Source organism: Natator depressus, chromosome 6 (assembly GCF_965152275.1).
Source record: "Natator depressus isolate rNatDep1 chromosome 6, rNatDep2.hap1, whole genome shotgun sequence".
Lineage (NCBI taxonomy): Eukaryota > Metazoa > Chordata > Testudines > Cheloniidae > Natator > Natator depressus.
Genome location: NC_134239.1, coordinates 67,823,534 through 67,836,215, shown reverse-complemented (window position 1 = coordinate 67,836,215; position 12,682 = coordinate 67,823,534). Strand labels below are relative to the sequence as shown.

The following is a 12,682-nucleotide window of genomic DNA, read 5'->3' as shown; positions in this document are numbered from 1 at the left end:
AACATTTCTTGATACGGTCTCAAATAGTCCATAATACTACGTGTGATTTTGAGGCTTCGTTCCATAGAGGGATCGTATTCAGAAATTTAGTCATTCGAGTGTTTTGCTGCTTGAAACACTTCAGCAAATTTACACTTGGAACACTTACGCAAACTTGCTGGCTCTTCCTGTTCGTTGTCATCATCTTCGTCTTCTGTAGACGATTTTATCAGTTCCTCTAACTCTTTGTTAGTCAGTGCTTCTCTATGGCTCTCAATTAATTCTTCAATTTCTTCCTCAAGGATGTCGACGAAGCCATCACCACCCACTTGCCTGGCCACCTGAACAATGCATTTCACTTCTTTGTTAATGGTCAGGAAACCCTTAAAATCATTCATGCATTCTTTCCATAGGTTTCGCCAACATGCATTGACTGTTTCAGGCTTGACTGCATCTATTGCATGTTTAATATAAGTGATGCAATCGGCAATGTTGAAGGACTTCCAACACTCCATCACATTAAGATTGGGATCAGCATCCATAGCGCTACATATCCGTGAGAACGTAAGCCTCGTGTACATGGCCTTGAAACAGCGAATCACGCCTTGGTTGAGAGGTTGGAGGATGGAGATGGTATTGGGGGGAGAAAGAATACTTCAACGTTGTTCTGCGCAAACCGGAGTGCCGCAGGGTGGCCAGGAGCATTGTCTATGATCAGCAACACTTTAAAGTCAAGTCCTTTCTCTTCAAGGTGCCGCTTGACCTCCAGAATGAAACACTTGTGGAAACAATCCAGAAATAATGCTGCCAAGCCTTTTTATTTGATTACCAGAACACTGGCAGGAGATTTTTTTCTTGCCTTTTAGGGCACAGGGATTTGCAGCCCTGTAGAGCAAGTCCGGCTTTATTAAATGCCCAGCCGCATTGCCACAAAACAACACGGTCACACGGTCTTCAGCTGCTTTGAAGCCAGGGGCCTGTCTTTCTGATTTCGAAGTGTAAGTGCGGTTGGGCGTTTTTTTTTCTAGAAGAGCCCAGTCTCGTCGGCATTAAAAACTTGTTCCGGGAGATAGCCCTTTTCTTTTATGATTTTCTTTAATTGTTCGGGGTAGTCTTTTGCTGCCTCTTCATTGGCAGATGCAGCTTCACCAGTAGTCTGCACGTTTTTGAGGTTGAAGTGGTTCCTAGAACTGTTAAGCCAACCTTGGCTGGCTTTGAATTCCTTCTCATCAGAAGGCTGTCCCTCTTCGGCGGGAGATTTGAACAGCGCGTAGAGGCTAAGAGCCTTTTCTCGCAACGTGTTGGCATCGATAGGCACACATTTACGGTTCATGTCTTCCAGCCATAAGTTTAATGCCTTTTCAGTCTTCACTAAAGTCTTACCATGCACATGGCTCGTCACTTTAGCAGTTATTGGAGCACTTGATGCCACAGCTTGACGAATTTCTCTCTCTCGAATCTTGATGGCACGGATGCTAGATTTGTTGTGGCCATATTTATGCACCACTTTGGAGACTGACATACCGTCTCTCAATAAGTCCAACACAGCCAGTTTTTCCTCCAGCGTTGGAACAGATCGCTGTTTCTTCAGTTGAGCACCAGATGAAGTAGTTGGCTTGTGTTTAGGGGCCATGTTGTACGAAAAATATGTACAGTATCTTTAAACACTAGAATCACACTCAGCGCGGCGAGATGCTCATACTCTGAGAGGCACGCGGGAACAGCAGATTCACGTCTCCCATCTCACGCTCACTCTGGGGCATACGCTCATTGAGTGGAATGGTGGGTGGAATCGCCTCCACTATTTACAGGTATCTTGTTATTTTTCTTTCTTTTTTTTTTTTTTTTTTGCTGCGTGCGTATAGTTGAATTCGCGTTAAGTTAAATGCACATATGATGCGACTCACCTGAATAGAAATTGTATGGCAGGCCATGAATGCTTACAAAATTGGGGTTGGGGTCTGGCTGGGGGTGTGGGCTCCAGTGTGGGGCCAGAAATGAGGAGTTCAGGGTACGGGAGGGGGCTCCGGGCTGGGGGGGGGCGGGCACGAGGGCTCCGGCTGAAAGTGCAGGCTCTGGGGTGGGGCAGGGGTATGAGGGATTTGGGGTTAAGGAGGATGCTCCAGCTGGGACCGAGGGGTTCGGAGGGTGGGAGGGGGATCAGGGCTAGGACAGGGGGTTGGGGCAGGGGGTGCTGAGGGCTCTGGCTGGTGGTGCGGGCTCTGGGGTGGGACCAGAAATGTGCCGTTCAGAGTGTGGGAGGGGGCTCTGGGATGAGGCAGGGGGTTGAGGTGCGGGGGGCAGTTTGGGGGCTCTGGCTGGGGGTGCAGGCTCTGGGCTGGGAATGAGGGGTTTGGGGTGTAGGAGGGTGCTCCGATCTGGGGCTGAGGGGTTCGGAGGGCAGGAGGGAGATCAGGACTGGGGCAAGGGGTTGGAGCACAGGTGGGGTGGGTCAGGGGTGCAGGCTCTAGGCAGCGCTTACCTCAAGCGGCTCCCAGAAGCAGCGGCATGTCCCCCCTCCAGCTCTTACATGGAGGTGCGGCCAGGCGGCTTTGCATGCTGCCCCGTCTGCAAGCACTGCCCCCGCAGCTCCCATTGGCCACAGTTCCCAGCCAATGGGAGCTGCAGGGGCGGCACTTGGGGTGGGGGTAGCGTGCGGAGCAGAGCCCGCTGACTGCCCCTACACATAGGAGCCAGAGGGGGGACATGCTGCTGCTTCTGGGAGCTGTGTAGAGTGGCCCCAGACCCTGCTACCCAGCTGGCATACCAGAGTGGGGCAAGCCCCAGACCCTGCTCCCCAGTGGGAGCTCGAGGGTGGGATTAAAATGGCTGGCAGGCCAGATCCAGCCTGCGGGCTGTAGGTTACCCACCCCTGTTTTAGAACAAAGTGATAAACTAAACAGTAATAAGTCCAGGATCAGATGGTATTCACCCAAGAGTTCTGAAGGAACTCATATGTGAAATTGCAGAACTACTACCTGGTATGTAGTCTGTCACTTAAATCAGCCTCTGCACAGGTGACTGGAGGATAGCTAATGTAATGCCAGTTTTTTAAAATAGGCTTCAGAGGCAATTCTGGCAATTACAGGCCAGTGAACCTAACTTCAGGACCAGGCAAATTGGTTGAAACTATAGTAAAGAACAGAATTATCAGACACACAGATGAACACAATATGTTGGGGGAAGAGTCAATATGGTTTTTATAAAGGGAAATCGTGCCTCACCAATCTATTAGAATTCTTTGAGGGGGTCAACAAGCATATGAACAAAGGTGATCCAATTGATATAAAGTACTTGGACTTTCAGAGAGCCTTTGGCAAGGTCCCTCACCACCGGCTCCTAAGTAAACTAAGCAGTAATGGGATAAGAGGGAAAGTCCTCTCATGGATCAGTAACTGGTTAAAAGATAGGAAACAAACGGTATGAATAAATGGTCCATTTTAATAATGGGAGAGTGATAAATAGCGGGGTCCTGCAAGTATACTGGGGCGTGTGATGATCAACATATTCATAAATGATCTGGAAAAGTGTGTTAACAGAGAGATGGCAAAATTTGCAGATGATACAAAAGTACCCAAGATAGTTAAGTCCAAAGCAGACTGCAAAAAGTTACAAAGGGATTTCAGAAAATCGGGTGACTACGTAACAAAATGGCAGATGAAATTCAGTGTTGATATGTGAAAAGTAATGCACATTGGAAAAAATAATCCCAACTATACATACAAAATGATGGGATCTAAATTACCTGTTATCACTCAAGAAAGAGATCTTGGAGTCATTGTGAATAGTTCTCTGAAAATATCTGCAAAGTGTGCAGGGGCAGTCAAAAAAGCTAACAGAATGTTAGGAACCTTTAGGAAAAGGATAGATAATAGAACAGAAAATATCATAATGCCACTATATAAATCCATGGTATGCCCACACCTTGAATACTACATGCAGTTTGGGTTGCCCCATCTAAAAAAAAGTATACTGGAATTGGAAAAGGTACAGAGAAGGGAAACAGAAATTATTTGGGGTATGAAACAGCTTCCATACAAGGAGATTTAAAAGGGTGGGACTGTCCAGCTTGGAAAAGAGGTGACAGAAGGGGGGATATGATCGAGGTCTATTAAATCATGGATTGTATGGGGAAAGTGATTAGGGAAGTGTTATTTACACCTTCACATAACACAAGAACTAAGGGTTACCTGTTGATATTAATAGGTGGCGGGTTTAAAACAAACAAAAGGAAGTACTTCTTCACACAATGTATAGTTAACCTGTGGAGCTAATTGCCAGGGGATATTGTGAAGGCCAAAAGTATAACTGGATTCAGAAAAGAATTAGAAAAATTAATGAAGAATAGGTCCACCAATAGCTATTAGCCAGGATGGTTGGGGCAACAACCATGCGCTCCTAATGTCTCTAAACCTCCAACTGCCAGAAGCTGGGACTGGATGACAGGAGATGGATCACTCATAATTGCCCTGTTCTGTTCATTCCTTCTGAAGCACCTGGCACGGACCACTGTCAGAAGACAGGATACTGGGCTAGCTGGACCATTGGTCCAACCCACTATGATCATTCTGATGTTCTTAGAGAAGCTACCTGTTTATTCTCTTGTGTTGGTGCTCAAAACTTACTCAATATTCTGTTTAATTTATTTTTCTTATTTTATATATTCTGTTTAAACAGTGTGTAGATTTGTTTTAAACAGACACATTTTATATGTATCCTGTATGCTCTGAATTAATAATTTTTCTGAACTGCTTCCTTCGTTCAGGACCTCCAGGATTAGTAATGCTGACCTCCTTTTCACTTCACGTCTTGAGCAAAACAAACATCTTCTTTTACTCTGTTCTGATACTGAATTTGTATACAGCTCTGGGTATGTAGCTTAGAATACTAGAGGATGTACATTGTAGTTTTTAAAATGTGCAGAGATGTTCAGAGGTTTCTCAATAAAAACTTTAGATTATATACAAAATAAAAAAGTTAGCTGGGTTACAAAGCTGAGTTGTGACTTTAAAAATTCTTGTACAATAAAACTGAAGGCTTATTTGTTAAGTATTCCAAACTTAGAATGTCATGACTTTGTATTCTTAAAGTATTCTGTGAACATTTAAAACAAATTCACTTTGTTTAACTTAGGACTCACTTATTCTTTTTAAAATAAAAGACTGAGGCCTGGCTATGGCTTGGCAAAGTGTGAGCATATGGTATGTCTGTTTCACGTTATAGCTTATGACGATACCTCAGCTTTGACCTCGAAACACCCTGCTTACTTAGTCTGGTCTTTCCCTAAGAAAATGGTACCAATTATGTAAAACATCCACTAAAACTGAGTGTGCCAAGCTCACTTTCATTTGTAACCCAAGACAGATTTAAAACAACATGTGAAAGACTAGTGCATAAACACACTGTAACCCTAGTGAAAGATCTGTGTTTCAGAAGGATAGTTTCTATGGATACACCATTTCTACCTGCAGCAAAATGTTCTGTGTGGTATAAGAATTGTTAGAGATTAGATTTATATAAGAATATTTTCATTGCAGGGTGTTAGGTGGCATCTGTTGATGATGCACTATGCTTTGTTAGTTTCACCCAGGAATGTTTATCAGGCTCAATATGGTGTTCATTCTAAAGTGATCACTAGACACACAAGTAGTTTTCCTAATACTAGCTCATGCTTTGGGCTGGCAGAGTAAGTCATCTCTGTATTGTATTTACTATTGCTGTTGAATTTATTTCCTCTCCTACAGGACCCTGGTTTATTGGCGAGGTGATAGATGGCCAGGTGGGCACCTGTTTTTCCTTTGGGGTAATTGTTGGTGGACATTTCCTGCAAGGCAGCTTGACATTCGTGGTTGGAATTTTACAGGTGAGAATTTAGATATGAACATTGGCAAGCTGCTTTAGCCTGTGAGATTTTTTCAAGCTCTTTGAATTTTAGAAATGGTGGAGGAGGAGGGTTGTGGCAGATGGGAGAAGTGACGATATGGTGGTCAAAACTCTGATCTTTCAAACTGAGACCACAGTTTAAGTGGAGTTTGGTAAGTTACATGGAGCACATTTAGTAGTTTCTGCTCTTTGTCTGTATAGCCAATTCAACATAGGTGTTTTATAGGGCATATCTTTATTGACTGTGATATCTGTTAGGAAATCTGTAGTCCTGGAGTCAAAGGGTTAAGAAATGTGAGCTAACCCCGGAGCTTTCTGCCTGGCAAATATGGAGGCCATTTGAGATACTGCAGGAGAGATGGCATTGTAACCTGGATGTTAGATTAAGGGTAGATAGAAGGCTTTTTAACAAAGGCCATAGAACTTCCCCAAAATAATTCCTAGAGCATATCTTTTAGGAAAACATCCTTAATGTGTTGGTGCTCTTATTTCCTCTATTTTGCCAACAAGGTTCCTGTTTCCTAGTTTGTTTGTTTAGCTAAATATATCTGTGCTGTTCCTCCTTTCCTAATCATTAGATTTTTTTTCTATGCTTCAGGTGTGAGGTAGGATTTCTTTCATTAACTTTAAGTATTTTCCTTCCTCCCTTCCCCTTTGCAGTATCAGAGTCCTAGAAATTGTCACACCAGACCCCCAATTTTGCTCCCCTGCTCTTGCCCTCAAGTATTTGCCAAAAGGGACTCTTAAAACTCCAGCATCTCTTTTTGAATCTGTGTCAGTGCTGAAACTCACACATGACACAGAATACAACTAGCCATTATAAGATCCAGAAGAGCATTTGAAAGCTAACTGTTCCCTCCTCTGACAACATCACTTCTTAGGGACTAAAAACACTATAGAAAAGAACTGCTTGGCAGCATCGTATGCAAATGAATGGGTTTTCCTCTACAAAACTCAACAGAACACCTACCCAAGTGTTTTTCCAGAAACTCTACTTTATTTGCTTTCTTTTTAATTTTTAAATTCTATTTTTTTTTTAGTCTTTAGCCATTGGTTAATTTTCAGTCCTTTTTTCTTCCCTTCAGCTTCCTCATCTTTGCCCTCTTTTATCCACAGAAGAAAACAGAATTCTTCAACAGGCTTCTGGTTCCATTTGGAAGACCAATGGACCTGTTGCTCTGTTTCAAAGTATAGTTGGACAACAGAAATCATAGACAACAGATTAAAATTTTCAGCTGAAATTTGCATGGGGGTATGCACACTTCTGGGTCCTAGGGAGAGTGGATGTGATGCAGAATGCAGTTTTAACTGGTATCTAGTAGAGTAGCTGCCACTGCCTTAGTGGTAGTTAGATGTATTATAGAGGTGATATTTCGACACACATAAACATCCAAATCATCCATGCCAGATAAAGTGGAGGAAGGAATAGGGTTTAGAACTGGCAAGAGAAAACTCCAAATAGTAAAAGGGGGGAACATTCATTGGGGAGTTCTATCAATTTTTGCCCACTCCCTTGTGAAGTTTTGACTTACTGATGCTCCTTTGTTTTCCTTCTTAAATATCATCAGTAAATCTTGGCTTCCTGTTAGCAATCATTAATTCACACTACCTCTTCTCTGCCCTAGGGAGGGAGCAGAAAGGAAAAGCAATGTTGCTTCTCTCTCTCAACCTTTTCTTTCTTTTCCTTCCCTCTGTTTAATTTTCCTTTGACTCTTCTGTACACCAGTTGGAAGCAAAGGATTTTCCACTTCCTCTTGCTGCAATCCATCACACTTGAGCCATGCTCCAGCCAAGGAGGACCGAGTGGTTAAGATTTTTTGCAAACCCTTCAAATTGGTCAGTAGGTTTCTGTGTTAAATAGATATGAGCTCCCACTTTCACCAGTCTGAGTTTAATGCTTTCCCAATTTTACCAGTCAGCAATAGTTTCTGTGGAAGAATCTAACTCCAGGAATTATACCCTCTGGAATGCTATTGCTGGCTACTAGACCAGTCTATGGGATAGTTATTGTGCCCTCCTGTATCTTCCCATGGTCTGACTTGCTCAATATAACATTCCTGACACATTTAAATTCTCCTTTCTCTCTGCTTGCCTTTCCAGATGGTATTTTTTAACTTGCCTTTGATGGCTTACCTGTGCTGGTGCCTGTTACTACGATGCCAGGGGCATAGCTTCTGCTCTCATATCTGTCATGCCAGGCACTTCCTGGCTGTGCCAATCCACCTAACCATGCTGCTCCTGCTGGCCTGGCAAGTCTATTCCTGTTACTTCCTGCAACGGACCTATGGAACTCTGGCTTTCTTCCTCTCCCCAATGAAGACCTGGCTGGTGGTGCTGACCCTAGCTCTGATCCATAAAACCTGGACACTGAGCTCTTCTGAGCTGAGAACTTACGTAATGGAGATGAAAAACTGTCAGAGCTCTTAATGCCTGATGAAGGTATTCAAAGTTCTTTTGAGTGAAGCTGTGAACTGCAGGTTTGTATGGCTGCATTTCAGTACAGCGCGAGCAATTAAATGGTAAGATCTGAAGCTGTCCCTGAATTGCCTCAGAACTTTGTGATAATGGAGTTTACTGTGGTACAGAGTGGACCTTTGTGTTTGACAGATGGAATTGTTTCCTGATTACTGAATGGAAAAAATATTTTAATGTATTAAATTCCTAATTCTACAACATTGGAAAAAATTCAGGAGTGGATCTTTATAATGCGTTATTGGAACTGTGCTGCTATTTATTTAATTTGTTTATTTATTTATTTCAGTGTTTACACATGGGTCTACAAAACCACTCAGTGTGATTGGATGTCATTAAAGACAGTATTGACCATAACATAGGTCTGCAACAGTGGCCTTCACACAAAGTGTCACTGTGGTTTGTGCTAACCACACTTTTTGATGTGTATAATGCTGTAATGTATATCAGCAACTCAAATCTAATTGTAATGTGTATGTGTGTCTAAGTCCTGCTCTATTCTTCTTCAGACAGAGCTAAAGAGAGGCAGTGTGCTCTGTCTTTGCCTTTTCTCTCCCAACAGTGACCCACACCTGACTAGTGAAAGAGCTGTGTTGGTTGGCTCTGTGATGGTCAGAGTGGGGAATCACAGCAGAGAAGAACGGAGGTAGGATTCTTCAGGGATGAAAGATCTAAGTGGAGCAGTGTGGGCCAATGATCAGGGCACAGGAGTGGGAGTCAGGAAACTGTGGTTATGTGACCTGCTGTGTGATCTAGAGTAAGTCGTTGAACTTCTCTACTCTTCAGTTTCTCCAGCTGGTTTATGGATAAAAACCATTAAGTGTTTCATATTTATAAACTATCCCTTCTCCCCTCCATCCCCCCTGGAATCAGAAAGAGGGATAGTGTAGGTACAGGACTAGAATTGGGAAGTCCCTAATGCTAATCCCAGCTCTGACTCCTTGGATATGTGTCTATGCTTCCACCTGGAGATGTCATTCCCAGCTCAAGGAGCCATTCTAGAGCTAGCGCACTAAAAACAGAACGTAGCTGCAGTGGTGTGACCAGTAGCAGGGGTTACCCTCTCTGGTTTTAAGCGTGCCAACTCTCATGGAGCTAGCACAGTGTGTTTCCACAAGCTTAGAATTACATCCCCAGCTTGAAGTGTAGACAAACCTTTTGTTTATGTCTTTGGACAGCCACTGTGCTTCTTCATGTCACTTTTCCCTGTCTTTAAAGTAGAGAGAATACTTGCCTACCTCACGGGGCTGTTGTGAGATGCAAAATTTAAGTACCTTGAACATGAAATGATATATAAGTGCTAACTAGAAAGAGCACAGATCTCATCTACACAGGTGTTGTGAGGTTTTTTGCTTGTGTACACTAAAGAATCTCCTAATTCAAACAACAACAAAAAAGGAGTAAATGAAGTAGAATGTATAGAAAAATAATTAATAGAATTCGGGGAAAAAACACTTTTTAAAAAAACATGGAATGGTTATTTCTAAAACTTGACACTTTTTTCTTTTAATGTTTTTCTCAGTGACTGGCACTACCAAGGGGAGAGAGAAGGTAATATAAAGAAATCTGAGGAATCAATTATACATGTGAAACCTGGTGTTTTGCACACAGTTTACAGCATACTTTGCACTGCTTACCACAGCTCACCAGTGCTGCTATGTAAATCAGCCACCAAAATTAAGAAAGTTTACAAGTCCAGAAACAAAACCTAGCTACCATGAGGAGTAATGAAAATCTAATGATCTTTTTACTCATTGTGCGAAGCCACACAACTAATACTTTTATTATCAGATTATGGAGAACAGGAAGTGGTGGTATGACATTTCTGCTCTTTATCCTGTGGCAAGACCCTGATCTGAGATGACCCTGCTTTTCTGTTCATTACAACTCAATAAAACCTTTATGGATTCAACATCCCAGTGTCTGGTTCACTTTTCAGCTCCTGAGGATTGGTTGGTTGGAATTCTATTGCGAGCCGATTAGTGCCACTCCAGCAGGGGTGCTGTGGAGTGATAAAGAATTATGTACTCCTCGGTGAATTCCATAGCTCTGATATCCCAAGCTGAAGACACCCAGATAAGAATCAGATGCTGAGAAAAGCAGCTGACAGGGTGAATTAAATACCTACATGAGTAGCGGTATAAGCAATTTTGAGGGAAAGTGGCGTGAGCTCTACTGGGTACCACTATCCTGATACCATAGTGATGAGCACATTATAAAAACCTGGACCATGACACAGAATAGGAAACACCTCTGGCCCCTTCCCCTGCGTAGATATGATGTGGGTCTTTTTTTTTAATTGCCTGACAGCAAAAGTAAAACTTGATGCTGTCAGGAAATCTGGCTTATGGCTATTCTCCTACCCCAGCCACCTTGTCCATTGCTATCTTACTAGGAATATATTTACTCCCCTTGCAAGAGTTCACACAGTGGTTCAATTTAAAATGCTCAATTTGAAAAATAGTTTCCTTAAAAGTCCATTTTTTGAGGCTAAAAGTTCTTGGAAGTGGAGACCGAATATGAGTTAGCTATAAGAAAGTTGACAACTAAATTAAAAGCCAACTGGAAATACAAATTAAGGAGAATGTAACTGATAGTTTACTGAATATTAAAGATGCAAAATATGCCAGAGAATATAAAAATCAGAAGACAATAAATTTTGCCTTAAATCAAAAGCTGGAGGATTGGTTTAATAAAACACAATCACTATAGTTTACCATGCAGACAGAAGAGTATATCAGACTGCACTGTACTTATTAGCCTATCAACTATTTGAGACAGGGACCATATTTTTCTTATGTATTTATATAGTGCCTAGCCGTGATCCACGGCCATGATCCATGACTGGAGCCCCCTCTGTCCCACAACAATACACATAACAAGAAATGTGATATTCCATAGCAAAACAATAAATGATGTGCATATTAATGTTAATGCAATTCCTCTGTCAGAGAACATCACCAACTCTGTAGGTGGACCTGTGCCCACTGGCATCCATACAAAGGCTACTGTGTGTTATACAAGTCAGCCAGCCTACAAAGAAGAGTATCTTAGCTAGAAGAAGGAGCAAATCAACCACAGTGGACTGTAGTGAGATGTCCCAATGTTAACAGGCCCCTCCTACTCCCAAGTTGCCAATGTGAATTAGTTCATGTCAGAGTTAAGCTCTTTTGATCATTGTTACTAGTCTACATTTCTCCTGAGTGGAGGACCTGGCATTTTGCTATAATACATTTGATCATTCTTCAGGCTCAATATAAGATCACACAGTCCTCATGGCATATGAGACAGATTTTTCTTCAGTTCATGAATTACAAGGGTTTTTTTCTTGAGCAAAAGAAAATTTTTCTGGCATTCATTATTGGTAACTGTGACAGGGTTTGCTTACCCGGCGCTAGCCCAGACAGGGTTACGCCCATATTATTGACAGTGGAAGTCCCGCCTGGGCATGCTCCAAATGCTCTAGCAGTATAAAGGGAGGAAGCCCAGCTCATTCTGGGATGGAGGCTGCAGGGGAAGGACCTGTCTGTGGAGGACCAGCCAAAGCCCCTGTCTGTGCTGGGAACCAGAGCCTCCCTAGGCCCACTTGAACCCCTGCAACTGGAGGAGCCACAGGAGGCAACCAGCACAGACCATGGAGAATCTGAAGCCTCCTGGGAGACCTCAACACAGATACTGGTACGAAGTGACCCAGGGTGGGTGACGGAGTGGCACCTCCCGCCCAGGAAACCTCAGTGTGTTTCAGTAGGACCCCCCCGCTGAGTCAGTGGCAAATTGCCCCGCCACTGTTAGGGCCCTGGGTTGGGGCCTGATGGAGTTGGGTGGGCCCAGGAGATGGTGGAGAATGTGGGCAAGGACCAGGATGTGCTGAAAGGTCCAGGGGAAGGAACCTAGGCGATGGGAGCCCCACAGCCATCTAATATGGATACCGAGAAGTTTATAAAGTGGGTGCTGGAGAGTCAGCAAGAGCAGGCAGCCCAACAGTGACGGCAACAGGATCAGATTATGCAGCAGATGGCCAGCCAGCAGCAGCTGCTGCAGATGACCCAGCATCAGAAACAACAGCAGCAACTCCTTCATGAGTTGGCTGCCCAGCAACAAGTACAACAAGAACGCCTGGTCCAGCAGGTGGCAACTCTATTACACCAGCTGGGAGCCTCAGCCCCCGCCCCCACAGGGGCAGGATCCGAAGAGACTTTGGTGGGACTGCTGATACATCTCACTAAGGTGGGGCCTGGGGAGGACCCCGAGGCGATTCTGGTCACATTTGAGCAGGTCGCTACTTCTGCCCAGTGGCCCTCGGAGCACTGGGCCACCTTGCTAGCTCCGTATTTGACTGGACAGGCAC

The 12,682-nt window shown here is 43.6% G+C and overlaps 1 protein-coding gene across 4 annotated transcripts in view; it reads left to right on the top strand.

Annotated features, from left to right (window-relative positions):
- The window catches only part of TMEM62 (transmembrane protein 62), a 47,111-nt gene extending 38,116 nt beyond the window's left edge, over positions 1-8,995 (top strand). For all 4 annotated transcript variants that reach the window (XM_074955626.1, XM_074955627.1, XM_074955629.1 and 1 more), the window contains 3 exons: positions 4,745-4,849; positions 5,724-5,842; positions 7,963-8,995. In XM_074955626.1, the coding sequence (XP_074811727.1) occupies positions 4,745-4,849; positions 5,724-5,842; positions 7,963-8,289 (551 nt within the window). In that variant the 3' untranslated portion in view covers positions 8,290-8,995. The remainder of the gene's footprint in view (positions 1-4,744; positions 4,850-5,723; positions 5,843-7,962) is intronic.
- The last annotated feature ends 3,687 nt before the right edge of the window (positions 8,996-12,682 follow it).